The sequence below is a fragment of the Xenopus laevis genome, chromosome 8L, assembly GCF_017654675.1.
Source record: "Xenopus laevis strain J_2021 chromosome 8L, Xenopus_laevis_v10.1, whole genome shotgun sequence".
Lineage (NCBI taxonomy): Eukaryota > Metazoa > Chordata > Amphibia > Anura > Pipidae > Xenopus > Xenopus laevis.
This window is the reverse complement of record NC_054385.1, coordinates 65700166-65719855: the sequence shown is the minus strand read 5'-3', so window position 1 is coordinate 65719855 and position 19690 is coordinate 65700166. Positions and strand designations below refer to the sequence as shown.

The following is a 19690-nucleotide window of genomic DNA, read 5'->3' as shown; positions in this document are numbered from 1 at the left end:
CTGGCGAAGTGCGTCGAAGTGCGGCGAAGTTGCGCCTGGCATCTTAGTGAATTTGCCCCTATGTATCTAATTTCTAGTTCTATTTGCATAACCAGTAGTTATTGGCCAAAGGGTGTAATGACCACTTCCTGCCACACTTCCATATAGTGTTTGGAAAGGGATGGATCTTTCTCTTTGGCTCCTGGTGTCCTTCCAGCTAGGTGTTTCCCACTGAGCCTGGGTACACCAAGGCCCAGTAAAGCCGCCACCCTAAAGTGACCTGTATCTTTAGAGATTAAATCGGGGACCAGGAAACCACGTGAATGAGGTTAGCAAGCACAGGGTAGTTTATTTATAGATTGTCTGGGAGAGTGAGATAAACAGGTTATCTAGCAAGAAAAGCTGTGTGCTCCATCAAGGATAAGTAGCAGGGAGTAGCTTCCCAAAAGGCTTCCTTGAATGCCTTTAGTGAACGCACCACAGCGGATAGGGTGTAAGGCTAGAATTCTTCTCCCTAACCACTCCACTGGATGGGATACGGACCACTTAAAGGTGTATCTGCCTGAGGGAATTGATGTACGCTTGACTATATGCCTTATGGGAGTCACATCTGTAAATGCTGTATCATCCTCCGCTATCCACCCTCCTCTGTGATATGTTACACTATCCTCATACGTGAGTAAACCTGTGGTCAATTGCTTGTGCTAATAAACCATCCGTTTGTTTTTCACACTGTGCACCAACTTACGATCATACTGAAATTTGTCCAAATGTTCCATCACAGCATCTTCATTGTTACTATCTGGATCTCTGAGAGCAACCACTGAGATTGCTTTAGAAGCATATGAGATGATGCAGTACCGAGGCTTTGTGTCATAATTGGACATCTGCAGAGTAAAAAGAAGTCGAATTAAAGGGGTTGTTCGCCTTTAAATGAACTTTTAGTATGATGTAGAGAGTGATATTCTGAGACAATATGGAACTGGTATTTATTTTTTACTACTTGTGTTTTTTGCATTATTTCGCTTATTTTCAGCAGCTTTCCAGTTTGCAATTTTAACAATTTGGTTGCTAGGATACAAATTACCCTAGCAACATGCATTGATTTGAATAAAATACTGCAATATGAATAGGAGAGGGCCTGAATAGAAATATAGCAATAACTATACATGCAGTAACTATAAATGTGTAGCCTTACAGTGCATTTCTTTTTTAGATGGGGCCAGTGACCCCACCCCATTTGAAAGCTGGAAAGAGTCAAAAGAAAAATACAAATGATGAAAAAACTATTTAAAAATGATTAATGAAGACCAATTAGAAAGTTGCTTAGAACTGGCCCTTTAAACACACACATTGCAGGATATGAACACTATAATAAAATTCTGATTACAAGGGGGCTGCAATTATACTGGAAATCTGGGAAATAATACTAAATTGTGGATTAAAAATATATGATAGTGGGGCAAGATGCAAATTTTTTTTAAAAAAACTGTGCAAATGCTACCTGCCTGTCCATACTCACATACAGAACTGTATGTGGATTTTCTAGAAAGAGGCACAAATTATCTTACAGGATATTCATAGCTCCTGTATATATATATATATATATATATATATATATATATATATATATATATATATATATATATATATATATATATTTTTTTTTTTTTTTTTTTTTTAAATAAAGTACCCCCTAATGTAAAATATAAGGATATTAGAAAGGTAAAGGCCAAAGGGGAACATTATTTATTAATTATTATTTCTTAGTGTCATATGACAGAAATTACATCACTAAACCCAGATTATAACTGTTCATACCATTTAGGATATAATTTACAGGATATTAATGTCGCTTGTGTATTCTCTATATTAGCATTATTTATACTTATGCAGGGACTAATACACCCGCCACAGCGAAAGTTAAAGTATATTTTACATTTAAGAGATAATAGAGAATATTTGAATAGCATAATAACTCATGTTATGTGAGCAATAAATGCATATGGACATGTTCATACTTTGTTGATGCTGGGCCTTTTACACACTGTACCACCTGCAGTATTTCTTATATACTTGATGCAAACACCAATTGCTGCAGACAATTTTGTAGAAGGTTTATAAATAATTGTATTTATATAATGCCGAGTGAGGCTGGTGAGGAACAATCATCAAGTGGCAAATGTAATGGCTGGGGAATGGGCTGGTGTTTGTAGCTCACCACATTAAAACTGAACATGTACAATACACGACATACCTTCTCAATGAATAGTATACTGGCGCTTTTGGTCTCATTAAATTTCTTTTCTCCAATACTTTTGGAAGAATCCAGGACAATGAAGATGTTCATTAAGCCATCCTTTGCTATCCGCACACTTTTATCACTTCTATCTGTGGAAGAAAAATTTAAAATATTAAAATCAGGGATGCGCTGAATCCACTATTTGGGATTCGACTGTATATAGAACGGAATTCGAATCATAATTTGCATATGCAAATTAGTGGTGGGAAAGAAAAAAGTGGGATCACTTTTTTTACTTCCTTGTTTTGTGACAAAAAGTCACGGGATGTTCCTTCCCGCCATAATTTACATGGTTAGCCCGAATCCTGAACCAAATCCTGGGTTTGGTGCATCCCTAAATAAAATATTGGCAGTGGAAGAAAGAAGCATATTACATATAAGTGTGTAAAATCTTACAGAAGCACAAACAGGGTTTGAGGGCAGCACTGGAAAAACTGATGATATCATTGTGTCAGCACTGCATCCCAAGTGATGGCTATGGGCGCTGCCATTTTGGATGCGGCACCGAAAAGGAGTGCCTATGGTGCGGGGCCCAATTGAGCACAATAGGTCCAATTTGCCTAAGGCCAAAGATAAGAAATGCATCAAATTCAAATTAGAACAGTTTATAGAATCAGTGACCCCCCCTCCCAGTAGTGATGTGCGGGGTGGCTTAAAACCTGTGGGTCGGGCGGGTTCGGGCTGATTCCTCTACAAAATCTTGGGAGGGGGTGAGTTAGGGTCAGGTATGGGTTTGAGAATTTCTCGACCCACAAATCATTACCTCCCAGAGCTGCTTCAGAAAGACATAAGAAGGTGAAAATTTTAAATTTAAACTTCAATATTAGAAAAATATTCACAAATTGAAAATTTAAAGTAATTGAAAAAAAAGTCTTTATTTCTGGTGAAATCAAATGAAAAACTGAAAAAAGTTTTGGAAGGTGAACAACCCCTCTATGTTCAAAAGATGTTCCATTGCAGAACAAAAAACAGCTATAACTGCCAGAAAAAGTGGAATCTACAGCATCAACATAAAAAAAGCTGTAGCTGAATGTTCAACATTTTCCAGGTTGTCTGTTGACCAGTGTTTTCCCCGTTTTTCCTGGAAACACGTGGCACCAATGGACCAAAAGTTGGAGGTATTATACGTTAATTCTTAAATTAGGAAGGTTCATCCAGGAAACCTTTGACTGTCATGCTGCATTTGGATACATGAATGTAAAATGGATTCTGTCATGATTTTTATGGTGTCATTTTATTTTTAATTTACACTGTTTATAATGCAAGTAATTCTCTCTACCATATAAAATGTTATCCCTGAACCAACAAGTGTAGGTTTTTTTGTTGTAATATTGGTTTGTAGACAGCCATCTCAGTGCATTGTGGCTGATCTTGTGCTTTCAGAAAGAGTCAGCACTTCATAGTAGAAATGCTTTCAGATAAGCTATTATTTCTCCTACACAAAGTAACTTAAATGAACAGTAACATCAAAAAATTAAATTGTTTAAAAGTAATAAAAATGTAATGTACTGTAGCCCTGCACTAGTAAAACTGGTGTGTTTGCTACAGAAACACCACTATAGTTTATATAAACAAGCTGCTATCTAGCAATGGGGACAGCCATTCAAAGAAGAAAGGGCTCAGGTTACACAGCAGATAGCAGATAAGCTCTGCAGAACATAATGGTATTCACTATTTAAACTGTGCCTTATAGCCTTTTTTAAATTTCCACCAGTGCCACACAGCAGCTTGTTTATATGAACTATAGTAGTGTTTCTGAAGATCAGTTTTACGAGTGCAGGGCAACAGTACATGATATTTTCATTACTTTAAAACATTTTATTTTTTTGTATTACTGTGCCTTTAAGGAGTTGCAGTGGGACTTGGATTTTAATGAGTGCTATTTTCATATCTACCATGGAACTATTATCTTGTGTCAGGGAGCTGTTATCTGGTTATCTTCCCATTTTTCTGTTGGGAAAAAAGGGTGGCAGTGATCCTTTTCAGTGCAGCACAAAAGAGTACAAGTCACATGGCTGAGGTCACCTGGGAAACTGACATGTCTAGCCGCATGTCAGATTTCAAAATTAAATATAAAAAATATGTTTGCTGTTTTGAAAAGCTGATTGCAGTACAGAATTCTGCTGGAGCAGCACTATTAATGGATGTTAATGTGATGTTTTGTGGAGGAGGGGAGAGCAGAGCAGCAGAATGAAGGGGAGGAGAGGGGAGAATGAACAAGGACTAGGGGTAGGCAGAAGACCCTTTAGCAGGTACCTGCCCATGCCATCCTATCATTGCACCCTAGGCAGGTGCCTCTTCTGCCTAGCCCTAGTTCTGGCCCTGCAATCCACAGTTCCGAAGAGAGGTTAAGGGATATAAGTGGAATAATAAATTGTTTGAAATATTAGAATGGAGGTTAGTGGCAATGTTGTGTAGAAATCAGGGACATAAGGAGTATAATTATAACAGGAGGTCTATTAGCATCAGGAGCAGTGTGGTACGAAGCTTCCCACCCTAACAAAGCATAAATGGGGGACAGTTGCAACATCTGCAGAGGATCCCATATGTCCTAGGATACACTTTAGTTACACCACTACCCCTACAACACATTAAACTATTATAACCTTTACTTCAGATTTTTGATCCATTTAATAGCAACTTACCGTCCAGATTTGTGGTGTCCACATTTTCTAACATGGAGGAAGAAAAACTTTTGGCCACCTCATTTGGAGTGTCATATGTATACCACTCTGCAGATCAGAAATAATTCAATGAGATGAAGTTTGATTCAATGGACTCACATGGCAATGTAATGATTGCAAAACACTATCTTATACATTTCCACATAAGCAGATTCAGGTTTTTTTACGTTGATGTACCAAACATAAAATATATGACACAGACTTTAAAACTCAGGGATATTGATTTTATTGATCATTCCATTCCCCTCAGTAACCCAACCCACACCTTAAAATTTAGTACAGGAAATTTTGTCTGCATCCCTGTTCAGTTGCTTTTAGTTGGTTGCCTGCTGGGCTATAGCAATCTACCTGTCTGGTTATAATGGTATCATTTGTCCTTTTTGTAAAAATCTCAAATTCTATGCAATATATTTTTGTTATCAACAACATTACTTTTGCAGTCACAAGATGAATTCTGTTATGAACAAAATCCCTGTAGTGCCAAAAATTTTCCACACAAAATTCTTTCTTTGAAGCAAATATGCTGTTGTTATAAATAATTTTACAAAAAAAAAAAAAGATCTGTACAAAAGCGTTTTTGGATCACAATATATATATAGTGGCGCATTCACTATACTTGCACTATGTGCAATTACCATAATTTCCGATAATAATTGTGCAAAACAGATCTTGTGCTTGTATTGTAAATACAGAAATTGGATAATCTAGGTGTGAGTGCATCAGGGTTTGTAAAATAATATAAAAGGGCACAGCTTCAATTCATATTGAGCCAATGGCAGCACTTTATGGAGGCAACATACAAAAGGGGCCTGGGAAATACAACTTGCACAAGGCAGAACTTAATTTGAAGGCTCAAATGCGTCTGTACTACCTGTAGTTTTCTTGGAACACAATATGGATCAAAGCACGTGGCACTCCAACACATATAGTTACATAGTTAAATCAGGTTGGAAAAAGACAAAGTCCATCAAGTTCAACCCCTCCAAATGAAAACCCAACATCCATACACACACCCCTCCCTACTTTCACATAAATTATATATACCCATATCTATACTAACTATAGAATTTAGTATCACAATAGCCTTTGATATTATGTCTGTCCAAAAAATCATCCAAGCCATTCTTAAAGGCATTAACTGAATCAGCCATCACAACATCACCCGGCAGTGCATTCCACAACCTCACTGTCCTGACTGTGAAGAACCCCCTACGTTGCTTCAAATGAAAGTTCTTTTCTTCTAGTCTGAAGGGGTGGCCTCTGGTACGGTGATCCACTATGGGTAAAAAGGTCCCCTGTTATTTGTCTATAGTGTCCTCTAATGTACTTGTAAAGTGTAATCATGTCCCCCCGCAAGAGCCTTTTTTCCAGAGAAAACAACCCCAACCTTGACAGTCTACCCTCATAATTTAAGTCTTCCATCCCTGTAACCAGTTTAGTTGCACGTCTCTGCACTCTCTCCAGCTCAGTTATATCCCTCTTAAGGACTGGAGTCATACTCCAGATGAGGCCTTACCAGGGACCTATAAAGAGGCATAACTGTATTAATTTTATTAATGCCCTTTTTATGCAAGACAGAACTTTATTTGCTTTAGTAGCCACAGAATGACACTGCCCAGAATTAGACAACTTGTTATCTACAAAAACCCGTAGATCCTTCTCATTTAAGGAAACTTCCAACACACTGCCATTTAGCGGTATATTTATCAAGGGTCGAATTTCAAATTGAAAAAACTTCTAAATTTGAATTCAAAAAGACCAACTGAAATTAGGTTGAACTTTTTTTTTGGTCGAATAGGTCCGTTTTTGATCCAATAGGTCCATATTCAGCCGAATTCGAATCATATGAATTTCCCAAAAAAAGCCTTGATCTTTCAAAGTCCACCAATTGACTCCGAATAGGTTCTAGGAGGTCCCCCATAGGCTAAAACACCAATTTGACATGTTTTAGATGGCGAATGGTTGAAGTCAAATTTGAATCGAATTTGGACTATTCCCTAGTCGAAGTACACAAAAAATAGCTCAAAATTCAAATTTTTTTCATTCAAAAATTCACCACGACCTTTGATAAATTTGCCCCTAAGTGTATAACTTGCATATTATTTTTGCCAAAGTGCACAACCTTGCATTTATCAACATTGAACCTCATTTTCCAATTTGTTGCCCAGTTTTCCAACTTAGTCAAATCACTCTGCAAAGTGGCAGCATCCTGCATGGAACCTATAGTTCTGCACAATTTAGTATCATCTGCAAAAATAGAAACAGTACTTTCAATGCCCACCTCCAGGTCATTAATAAACAAGTTGAAAAGCAAGGGACCTAGTACAGAGCCCTGCGTTACTCCACTAACAACACTGCTCCAACTAGAAAATTTTCCATTTGCCACCACTCTTTGTAATCTATATTTTAGCCAGTTCTCTATCCAGGTACAAATACTATGTTCCAGGCCAACATTCCTTAATGTAACCAGTAACCTTCTGTGTGACACTGTATCAAATGCTTTAGCAAAGTCTAAGTAAATAACACCCACTGCCATCCCAGGATCGAGGTCTCTGCTTACCTTCTCATAAAAAGAAGTTAGGTTAGTCTGGCAAGATCTATTACATATAAAACCATGCTGGCACACACTCATAGTATTATGATTAGCTATGAAGTCCAGTATCTTATCCTTTATTAACCCTTCAAAAAAAGCTTTCCTACAACTGACGTCAGACTAATTGGCCTATAGTTTTGAGGCTGAGAACGGGATCCCTTTTTGAATAATGGCACCACATTAGCAATTCGCCAGTCTCTCGGGAACCATGTCAGACCTCAATGAATCCTGAAAAATTAAGAAAAGAGGTTTGGCAATAACAGAGCTAAGCTCGCCTTTGTTTATCTTATTCTAGTCTCTTTTGAATTTCCTCATGTGTGAACCATGCATCATTAGTTATATTACTAGAATTGGGACTATTAAGAAGGAAACCTTCATTAAAGGGATACTGTCATCGGAAAATATGTTTTTTCAAAATGCATCAGTTAATAGTGCTACTACAGCAGAATTCTGCACTGTAATCCATTTCTCAAAAGAGCAAACAAATTTTTTTATATTCAATTTTGAAATCTGACATGGGGCTAGACATTTTGTCAATTTCCCAGCTGCCCCATGTCATGTGACTTGTGCCTACATTTTAGGATAGAAATGCTTTCTGGCAGGCTGCTGTTTTTCCTTCTCAATGTAACTGAATGTGTCTCAGTGAGACATGGGTTTTTACTATTGAGTGCTGTTCTTAGATCTACCAGGCAGTTGTTATCTTGTGTTAGGAAGCTGTTATCTGGTTACCTTCCCATTGTTCTTTTGTTTGACTGCTGGTGGGGGGTTATATCACTACAACTTGCAGTACAGCAGTAAAGAGTGATTTAAGTTTATCAGAGCACACGTCACATGACTTGGGGCAGCTGGGAAATTGACAATATGTCTAGCCCCATGTCAGATTTCAAAATTGAATATAAAAAAAATCTGTTTGCTCTTTTGAGAAATGGACTTCAGTGCAGAATTCTGCTGGAGCAGCACTATTAACTGATTCAATTTGAAAACATTTTTTTTCCCCATGACAGTATCCCTTTAACTGGTTCCTCATTTGTGTAGACAGACTAAAAATAGGAGTTCAGAATCTCAGATTTTTTTTTGTTCTCATCAACCAGCTGACCCCTCTCTGATATTAAGGGTCCCACCACTTCCTGCTTCATTTTTTTACTATTAACATATTTACAAAATAATTTTGGATTCTTGTCATTACGGAAGGTGAAACCCTTGCTTTAAGTGGTACTTTACCAGAAAGATTCCCAGCAGTTTGATCTCTTTTCCTATTTATCAACATTTTCTGACAGGAACAATGTTTCCTGACAATCACAAAAGTTTTATTAGAGCTTGTGAACTCATCTGAATGTTTTCACTGCCTTCAGCAGGCAAACATATGCAATTCAAATAAAGGGATTCATAATTTGGACTAGTGGGATGCATAAATAATACTCATAATAGGGCTTCCTGGACAAGCCAAAGTGGAGGGAGGGAAGCTTTGACCGGGCTAGGCAGGCTATAGGCAAATAAGGGGGTTAGGATTGGTGGTGAGGAATGAAGGAGGGCTTACCAGCAGGGTGTATCCTTCTGGAACAGTCTGGTGAAGCAGCATGGCTAGCGCTGATATTACAGCCATGCTGGAAGCCTTGAGACAGCAGGCGGAGAAAAATGGCCCTGCTTGGTTGCGGGACCAGTTGGGGAGCATTGATAACCCCCAGGGCAGCTAGGTGTGTCCCCTCAACAGGCCGCACCGTAGATGTAGGCCCCCAGCACGCCTCAGCCCTGAGGCGACAGGAAAGCAGAGGCGCACGGCAAGTCCGAGTGCGGTAGCAGTGAGGGCCCTGAGGGGTACTGGGGCGCCTATTCCCCCCCCCCGACAGCGGCGGTTTCCAGGGCCAGGAGCAGCGCTACAGGCCGCTCAGGAGAGCGGGCTCCTTCAGCAGCCGCAGCACGAGCAGGGGGGCGGAGCGTGCACGCCAGCCGCAGCTCAGTGCGGCGCCACAAAGGGAATGGCGCCTCTTCTCCCCTGCGCGTACAGTCAAATGCGCACAGTTCAAGCACCAAGCAGGGACCCGGGGGGCATACACAGGGGGCCACAAATGAACCCCCTATCATGCCAGGCAACGCCATTAGGGCCCCTTCATCACCCTGCAGGCCATCTAGGGACGCTACATCTCCATGCCCCAGCTCCAGTGGGAGGGGTCACGGCAGCCAGGCAGCAGCAGCAGCATGGGGGCATGATGTTTCGACAGCCCATAGCAGGGCTCATGATGGGGCAGCCGGACAGCACAGAGAGAAGGGGGGGGCATTCCAGCAGAAGCACGGATCCCAGCAGGGCCCCCAGACACGAACTAAGGCAGGAGAGTTTGGGGAAAGAACCATCTGTGAGGCCAGAGGGGCAGGACCGGGTGGACAGTCTGCATGGTTCAGACTCCGACAGCTCCCAGGATAGGACCACACGCCGCAGTTGGCTGCCATCACGCTCCAGCAATAATAACACAGAAATAGCCGGTGCCAGAGCTGATAATGCAGGTGTGGTGCGGGCAGCTGACCGTTTAGCAGATGCAGGACGCTCAGACCAACGGCCGGAGGCTTCCCAGGCTGTTCCGGGTGGTGAGTACTTTGTGTTACCATTAATACAGTCGCAGCGTGTAGTTTCAGCGTAAACTGGACTTGGTGGGGCACAGGGATCATTGTTGGGCCTGTTTGAAGGGATTAGGAATATGTTGCATCCTGGGAGACCGCAAAAGGGGGGACCCCCACTTTGGCCACGGTACAGGGGGCAAACTCGGACGGGACGGAAGGGCAAAGTACGGCGGTACCTGCCCCCCCCTCCGCTGGGGGGGACAGAGCTTCCCAGGGCGGTGGCAAAGGTGGCGACCCCTGCAGGGCAACAAATTACGGCAGTAGCCATAGGTGGGGCTACAAGTGCGGGAGTCCAAGTAGCGGATACGGCTTTAGGCGGGTCATACTATTGCTGTGCGGGTCCCCTGGGGGTTCATCTTAAGCCCGAAGTGAAGGAAAAGATTTGGAAAGGGGAGTTTATAGAGTTGTACTCGTTACTTCCCAGGGAAAATTTTATAGATGTGGATGAGGAGAAAGATAAAGAGAAAGCAAAAAAGCGTGAGGAGGAGGAGAAGAAACGGTATAGAAAAATCCCCAAAACATTTGGTACTTGGCTGAGGGCCTTTTGTATATACGCAGGGGTGCTGGGGGAAAAGCAACCCCAATTGTGCTCATCCCTCTTCTGCTATGTGGATGAGATTTGGTCGGCGAGCAGAGACTTTGGGGGATATGCACGGTGGAGGTACAATGAACACTTTCGTCAACGGAAGGCTGCGCACCCCACCATGCGTTGGGATTATAAGGACATAAACTTATGGTTAAAGTTGATGGGCCCACAGAAGGGCTCGCCCTTTCAGTGGGGCGCCAGCGGGCTTAGCCAGCCCGGCTCGCTGGCAAGCACGAAAGAAGGGAAGCCGGTATGTTTTCAATTCAATGAGGGACAGTGCCGGTGGAGGAACACGTGCAGATTTCGGCACGAATGCTCCGGTTGTGGTGGGGGGCACCCCTTCGCCAGATGCTTTAAGAAAGGCAAACCAGGCAATAAACCTGCAGAGGGAAAAGGGGAACACTCCCGTCAATCTAAAGGGGATGGAGTGCTGGCTAAGTAGTTACAGCAGTCAGGGAGATGCCGTCTTGTTAAGGGAAGGTTTCTCGCAGGGTTTTTGGATCCCTTTTCAGGAAACACCTGGGTTGGATTGTGGGAAAAACTTACGGTTATCTGCTGTGCAGTCTTTGATACTTAGCCCTATTTCAACTTGAATGTCTACCCCAAGGCTACACAGCAACTTATTTACTATATATAAAACTATAGCAGCATTTCTAAAGAAAACACACATGACATAGTACTTTATATTTAAATACATATCAAACAATATAATTTTTTTAGTGTTACTGTTACTTTAACTACAGATAAAGTAGATAAAACAGTAAAGAAGCATATGATATATGCACAGTAGGAGAAAATGTTTATTTACTTTATATTTGTCATTTGTACACAAAACAGCATCTGGACTTGACTTACGCCTGCATGAAGGTTCAGTTCCTGACCAAGACTTGTCCTCTAAACACTCTCTTTCCTGGGATCCAAACATAACCAGACCTGACTGGCAGGTGTAGGACACTTTCTTCTCCATCCTGTAAGAAGATCCTGATTTCCTGGCCCCAATAGGAATCCCTGGGTTAAGACAATAACCATCTGGGTGGAAACAAACAAAAAATAGGGGTGTCCAATGTTATTGAAGTTAGTGGCTGTAGTGCAAAAGAAGGCAATACAGGACATAGGGAAATGGAATCAAACAGTAGGGAATAGGCCTTTTTCTGTAACAAGCTTTAGGAATACACAGGGAGCATACTCAGTAAGGCCTGAAAGCTCTGATATAATAGTTTGCTCTATCGGTAAGATGGGAATTGTCTCACTATAACCGGCTTATTTGGGAAATTGTGTTATTTCCCTCCCATGATGTTTCCTGCAAGACTTCAGTCAACCTTTCTTGTCAGCTGTGTTAGGGAATAATCCAAAGACCGGAGATCACCGAGGTAAAAGGAATAATCCAAGTTTATTATTTATATAATAAACATACACGAGCTCCGTGGGTTCTGATACACAAGTAAGTCAGAACTGAGAAACAAAAGATTGACCACACATTATATACCCTTCAGGAGAGGAACTTTAATGGGAAAAGGCCTCTCTAGGGAGAAAAGGGAGTATTGCCAATTATCTATCATAGTGTCTCAGTGTACAATTATCTAGTGTTAGCTAGCTATGTGAACGAGAAGGGAGTAACATAGTGGGAGAGCTTCAAAGATATTGCACCTTGTTACTGAGAACAAAAACATAACAGTAATACGAACCTTCTCACAGATGTTACACATAACCTTGAACAGTTTCTAGAAGGGCCTCATGGGCACTTAGAAACTGTTCACTCACACTCACTGATCAGTCACAGAAAATAATGAATAATTATTTGCAAGATTAAGTTCATGACAATTTAGCTGTATTTATGGGCTTTTCGTGTATTTTAAGTTGATTATTAATATACTATAAACAGCAAAATCATTTTTCTTCATCAATGTTTAGAATGTTCTAGTTGCCTTTAAGCACTAAAGCAGTGTTCACGTTGACCTGTATTCTTTCCTGGGGTGGTCTTGTTGGTTGACAATAAAGTTCTGCACTATGGGGCTAAATTGCAACCATTGCATTGACCCATAGCAACCAATCAGCTGTTTTACTTCAACTTGTAGTAAACCTATCAAACATAACTGATGACTGGTCACTATGGGTTACTAAACTTGGATTTAATTTCCTGTGTTAATAAATAAACCCCTTATGTTATGATTATTTCCCTTGTGTAATGACACAGAAGATAAAATAGCTGTATAAATGCAATTTTGGATACACCCCTGAGGTCACAAAGGTGGCAGATTGTCTGTGGGTGTTTTTCATGATTTTTTTCTAAAACCAAATGCATTGTAATTAATGGGCATTTTTGGTTATGTTTCTTTTAAAGCAGGTCATACATGTAGAGAAAAAGAGTCCGTTCCTTTGACCTCAGCCCTGTTTGGTGATCTGTGCACTTAGTGAAGTTGGGCCAGGTTCCAAAGGTTGTATAATACATTGGGACCTCTCTAACAAGGACCTTATCAGCATAGCCCTCATAGATATATAATTCTTACTGTTGTCTTCACAAATAGTCGTCTCTCCAGTCCATTTGGCATTTTCCTGGCAAGTGCGGTTCTGTGGCCCCTTCATTTCAAAGCCTGTATAGCATCTGAAGTACAACGTGTCTCCCACGGTGTAAAACGGTTGCCTTGGTTCATAATCCCCACCTTCGAATGAAACTGGTTTGGGACAACGAACATCTGTAGGGGCAGATAAGCGGTGTTAAAATTCTCCAGAAATCAAAGTCAAGTACAAATCTGCAAAACAGAAGTCACTCAGCAGCACCCATATGTATTGCTGGCCAGTATTCTCAAATTAAGTGATGGCACAAAATTTACAAAATTTCATTTTCTCAGAGAAGAGAAGACAAAATTGTTGGAAAACAACAGACAGAGATTGTTCCAGTGGATGTTACTTAATGCAGGGAGGTTCTATTGTTGCTTAGCAATGTCATGTCATGTTTGACCTGTAACCCTGTGTGATTTTTCTTCTTCCTCTTCCTGTGTATGCTCTCTATGTAAAGTTCCTGTTGCAGACATGTTATGCTGTAAGTGTTTATGCAGAGTTCTAAAAAGCAACAACGTTACTGTTCACACAGAAGTTGGTGTGTCTGTCCTCACTTACAGAGAAGCTGCACATGCAGTTCAGATCCGCTCTCTGCTAAGAAAAATAACATGTGAAGTATTTTCCCATCAAACACCTGTTTTACATATGTATACACAAGAATAGCACTATGTACTGTAAGTAATAAACCATGATTATTCAACAAATATGCACATGCATAAGCACCCAAAACTACTCCTGCTCACTCCCTTTCACTTGAATGTGAAATGCCTGAAGGCATCATTACTGGTACTTATCTTAGATAATATTACAGCTAAAAAATATATACTTATAAAATAAAGTGAATTATTTGCAGTGTAAATACCGTATATACTCGCGTATAAGCCGAGTTTTTCAGCACCCAAAATGTGCTGAAAAACTCGACCTCGGCTTATACGCGGGTCATACCGTAGCAACAGTAGCCAATCCCTCACCGGCCGCAGATACGCTCCTTCCGCGGCCCCAACACACCTCCCTCTCCCATAGCGCAGGACTGTCTGTGTGATCGCCGCCCGGAGCAGGTCCAGGAGCTCCGGGCGGCGCGTCCTTCCCTGCCGGCGTTCGCTCTCAAAATGGCGGCGCCCATGGCCGCCACGTGGGTAGCGGCCGGCTACTACCAATGAAACAAGAGTCCTGATTATTACAAAAACAAGGCAGCGCAAGACAAATCAGCAGCACGGCCCAGTTGAGTACAGGTCAACCTTTGAAACCATACAAGGAAAATATTACCTTTACAGATTGCCTTTGTCGTCTGATCCGTCCAGAACCCATTGTACCGGCACTCACGAGTGTATTTCGGGTATGGGTATTTCCCATTTGGGCACTGGTACTCTACTTTACTGCCGACATTTCCTCCATCGCTCACAGTGTAGCTGCCTCCAATAATGGCCACTTTGGTGAGGTCACACTGTACAGCAAGTGACACTGGAACAAAAGTACATCATTAAGAGCATAAATGAAACATCATTGGTTGATGATGGATAAGAATAATGGTACATTTTGCAAAGTGAGACAGAAAAAGCTAGGGTGTAATGCATACAGAACAAAATTTTGATGCACATAACAATGAAAATTCATTTTAGAGGCATGGAGCATTTGGGGGAAGTGAACAAGGAAAAACTTATGTAGGTAGCATATTTTAGAGAAATAATAAAAAAGTTTACATTGGAATCAGCAGAAGAAAAATACTTACCTGAAACATGGGTTATAAGGAGCAAAAGCAGCATCCTGAAGTTCACCTCTTCAACGCTCCTTCTTCTCTTTTCTCCCCACTCTTTTATTCTAATTGTCTCTGTCGTAACTCGTAAACTACAGATTCTGCTACAAGACCCAATGTATTGACTTTATATAAAGAGCAGATAAGGATGATAAGGATATATGTTGTGTTCCTCTCTCAAGCACACACACATACTGGTGGGAGTGATTCTGATTTAGAAAGTGATACAGTTCAATGTAGGGAGGGGTGATGGAGGAATGAACTCTGGGAGGAGAAGATAAGGTGAATTCCCGTTAAAGCTAAAATAAACACTCCAGTTTCATAATGGGTGTTAGGGTAGCGGGTAATTTCACAATACCTCAGACAAATACACAGCAGGGTGAAATTCCAGATAAACTATCCTCTGTTATAAAATGCATATACTATGGCGCAAATTCACTAAGCGCCGAAGCGCTGAACGCTAGCATTAATTCGCTAGCGTTTGGCATTTTCGGTACTTCGCAAATTCACTAAGGAACGCTGGCGTAAATTCGATAGTGTTACTTCGCACACTTACGCCAGGCGAATTTTTGCTAGCGATGTAACTACGCAAATTCACTAACTTGCACAGTGTACTGAACGCTACCTTTTACGCTAGACTTCCTTCGCCACCTCACACCTGGCGAAGCGCAATTGAGTAGATAGGGATTGTTTCCAAAAAAGTCAAATTTTTTTCTAAGTCCCAAAAAACGCTGGCGTGTTTTCTACATGATGGGTGATAGGCTGAAAAAGATCGAAAAAATTTTTGGGGCTCCCCTCCTTCCCCCCTACATTTCCTGACTCATGGCAACTTACCTAGACAGTGGGCACATGTGTAGGGCAAAATAAAATTTATATTTGGTGATTTGAAGGTTTTCTAGGCATTTGTAATGCAGATACGTATTCCTCCATTGAAATTTGAATTTCGCGCCGTATGCAAATTAACCATCGCTAGTGAAACTTCGCTTCGCTTGGCGAATTAACGCTAGCACAACTTCGCAAACTAACGCTACCCCTGTGCGCAACTTCGGATTTTAGTGAATTTGCGGAGCGCTGGCGAAAATACGCCTGGCGAAGTGCGGCGAAGTTGCGCCTGGCGCAACTTCGCAACTTAATGAATTTGCCCCTATATGTTTGAGTCTAACAGCAAGATCACTGAATGGCAAGCATACTGGGAACAATGGATCAACATTATGTTTAAATTAAGCTTTAGTATGATGTAGAGATTGATTTTCTGAGAAAATTTGCAGTTGGTTTTCACTTTTTATTATTTGTGGTGTTTGAGTTATTTTGCTTTTTATTTGCCGGCTCTTCAATTAGTAATTTCAGAAATCTGGTTGCTAGGGCCCAAATTACCCTAGCAACCATACATTGATTTGAATAAGAGACTGGAATAGGAATAGGAGAGGCTCTGAATAGAAAGATGAGTAATAAAAAGAAGCATTGACAATAAATGTGTAGCCTTACAGAGCAATTGTTTTTAGATGGGGTCAGTGACCCCCTTTTGAAAGCTGAATAGACTCAGTAGAAGAAAGCAAATAATTCAAACATTATAAAAAAGAAAAAATTGAAAGCAAAAAGTTGCTTAGAATTAGCAATTCTATAACATACTAAAAGTTAACTTAAAGGTGAATCACCCCTTAAAAAATCTCACTAAAAATAAAATATACAAGCCACCAATAACAATCTCAAAAAGCTATTTTATTCATTATTTTTTATTAACTATACCTACAGTATTTGTTTGCATTTGCGCAATGCATCTAGCTACTGTAGGCAGGTTTCCCTTCACTATAACATTCAGAAGCAACGACAGTGGATGTCAGCATGCAAAACCAAGAATATTTTTGCATATTCCCTTGATGCTTTGCTTTAAGAGTAGGGTGCAGCTACAATAATTCTTATTTAACCGGTGCCCAGTGGTGGGATTTAGCTACAGGCTTCCTGGATTAAAACTGCAGAAAAGGCCATACTTCTTTTGAATAGTTTATACTAAACATTTCTTATAGCCTCTTTGGCTTGTTATTCCTGAGCATGACAGCACTGCCTATGGTCCTACACACTGAGGGGCAGATTTATCAAGGGTCGAATTTCGAAGTGCAAAAAACGTCGAAATTTGACCATTGAATTGCATTACTTCGATATTCGAAGTCAAAGTTTTTTATAATCTAATTTGGCCATATTCGGTCGAAGTCCGATCGTTCGATGAAATTGATCAAATCAAGCGATTCGAATGATTTAATCGATCGAGCAAACGTTTTTACTTCGACTTCTAAAAACGTAGCCAAATGTTGGCTCTAGGTTCTAGGAGGTCCACATAGGCTGACATAGCAATTCGGCATGGTTAAAGGTGGCGCAGTGTCGAAATCGAGTAGAACGTTTTTACTTCGAATCGAAGTCGAATTTAGGCCTATTCGATGGTCGAAGTACCCAAATATTAGTTCGAAATTCAAAGTTTTTGAATTCGAATATTCACTTTGAAATTCACTTCGACCCTTAGTAAATGTGCCACTGATTGTGTAGCACCATAGGCAGTGCAAGAACATACATCCAAGTCTCCAGATAACAGCAGGATGCTAGCTGGGTCACTGCAGACTTTGTTATTACATTAGCGCAATCATTTACAAATGGAGTTACAAGAACATTAATTTGACAACATTGCTTAGAATCCAGAACCTTGCAGTGGCTAAAAACTCATATATCTGACTGAGCCACAGGAATAACATTTCAATCAATTCTGAAGACCTTTTCTCTTTTGCTCCTTAACATCTAAGCATTCACCTGCATTCACCCATCTGCAAGCAATTTCCTAACAAACAGGCTATATATTTTTATATATATATATATATATATATATATATATATATATATATATATATATATATATATATATATATATATACATACACATGCCTCTTCCTGTCCCCCATATTTCCTCATGTTATGTCCTGATCAGTTCTTGTATCATGACTCTTTTCATTTGTTGATAATCTTTTCTGATCGCTGCTTTTATTTACCACCTACCTAGCATTTCTGACAAAAACCTTAGCAAATACCAGCCCTGAAACTTTTGAATGAAAAGTACATATTACAGGAGTTAATACCCCTCTTTTTAAAATGAGCATATTCAGTTTTTATGTAGAAAAGGTGCCTCTGAACTTCCAGAAATCAGTATATTTTTTACAGATATATTAAATCTGATTATTAAAATTAAAATGAAACTTGTCATAGTTTGTATGTGATTACAGGAACTATGTCCCTGCACCGTGTAATGCAACCCCTTTCCTTACTTTTTGCAAGTGATGGATTGTGGGACTTGAAGGACTTTTGCTTTCCATAATGGGCGGGGCATAGATTGCCTGAAAAGCAGAAGTCGCAGAATTCATCCATGAACCAAGATGAAAATGGTGTTGCATTACACTGTGAGCCTACATGATCTTGGAAAATAGTAACATGGTTTCCTGTGTAAAAACGATTTATATTTATTTATGTACAAAAAGGGTATATATTCACTTTACATAAAGCAGAACAATAGATACAGTATATACATGTAAAGCTAAATGTAACATGGACACTGCATGCAGAATAATCTATGCTTAGCTATGCCTAAAGGCTTAAACATATCGTGCAGTCGTGTTCTGGAATCCTATATCCCTTTAACAAGATGGATCTTTGTATATCCAGGAGAGTTTTATAAATCTGTTGACATAACAAAGATAAATATATACAAAGTCAAGTCAAGAATGAGTTTATTGTCATTTCATCCATATATGTTTGTACAGTACACAGTGAAACAAAACAACTTCCTCTATAGGACTATGGTGCTACACACAACATAGATGTACTGGACAACAGACAAAAAGTACAAGTGCAAAAATATGCAACTCCTGCAAGACAGGACAGCACAGTGCAGGGACAGGACAAGACAGTGCACACTCAGCAGATATAATATGTTAAGTAAATAATGCTAAACATCAGACATGATGGGTGTATCATTGTGATATGATCGTAGTAAGAACATGATAAAGAACATGATAAAGTGCAGATGTGCTCATAGAGAACAACTGTATCCAATGGCTATTTATTTATATAATGGCATACAGTGGCTGTGTAATGTTGTGGTATATAGTAAGGTCAGATGGAGTGTGTTTGTGAGAGAGAGAGAGATCTGTCCGGTCCCTGAGCATTTAGGAGCCTTATGGCTTGGGGAAAGAAACTGTTACACAGTCTGGTAGTGAGGGCCCTAATTCTTCGGTACCTTTTTTCAGATGGCAGGCGTGTGAACAGTGAGTGTGAGGGGTGTGTTGGATCAGCCACAATGCTGGTGGCTTTATAGATGCAGCGAGTGGTGTAAATGTCTGTGATGGAAGGAAGAGAGACACCTATGATCTTCTCTGCTGTCTTCACTAACCTCTGTAGGGTCTTGCTCTCCATGCCAGTGCAGTTCCCAGCCCAGACAGTGATACAGCTGCTCAGGATGCTCTCGATAGTCCTTCTGTACTATCTGTTTGTTTAATAGCCCATTTAAAAACATAAGCCAGGGAAAAAGAAAGTACTAAACAACAATGCGAGAAAGGAAAAAATACTATTTTGTTTGACAGTATAT

At 40.4% G+C, this 19690-nt stretch overlaps 1 protein-coding gene across 1 annotated transcript in view; it reads right to left on the bottom strand.

Moving 5' to 3' along the window:
* Positions 1-15484, bottom strand: part of LOC108698939 (complement factor B-like) — a 53296-nt gene extending 37812 nt beyond the window's left edge. The window contains exons 1-7 of the mRNA XM_041572886.1: positions 15046-15484; positions 14583-14777; positions 13265-13450; positions 11613-11786; positions 4927-5013; positions 2237-2370; positions 728-866 (exon numbers count right to left, since the gene is read on the bottom strand). Coding sequence (XP_041428820.1) covers positions 728-866; positions 2237-2370; positions 4927-5013; positions 11613-11786; positions 13265-13450; positions 14583-14777; positions 15046-15079 — 949 coding nt within the window. The 5' untranslated portion in view covers positions 15080-15484. The remainder of the gene's footprint in view (positions 1-727; positions 867-2236; positions 2371-4926; positions 5014-11612; positions 11787-13264; positions 13451-14582; positions 14778-15045) is intronic.
* Positions 15485-19690: the final 4206 nt, after the last annotated feature.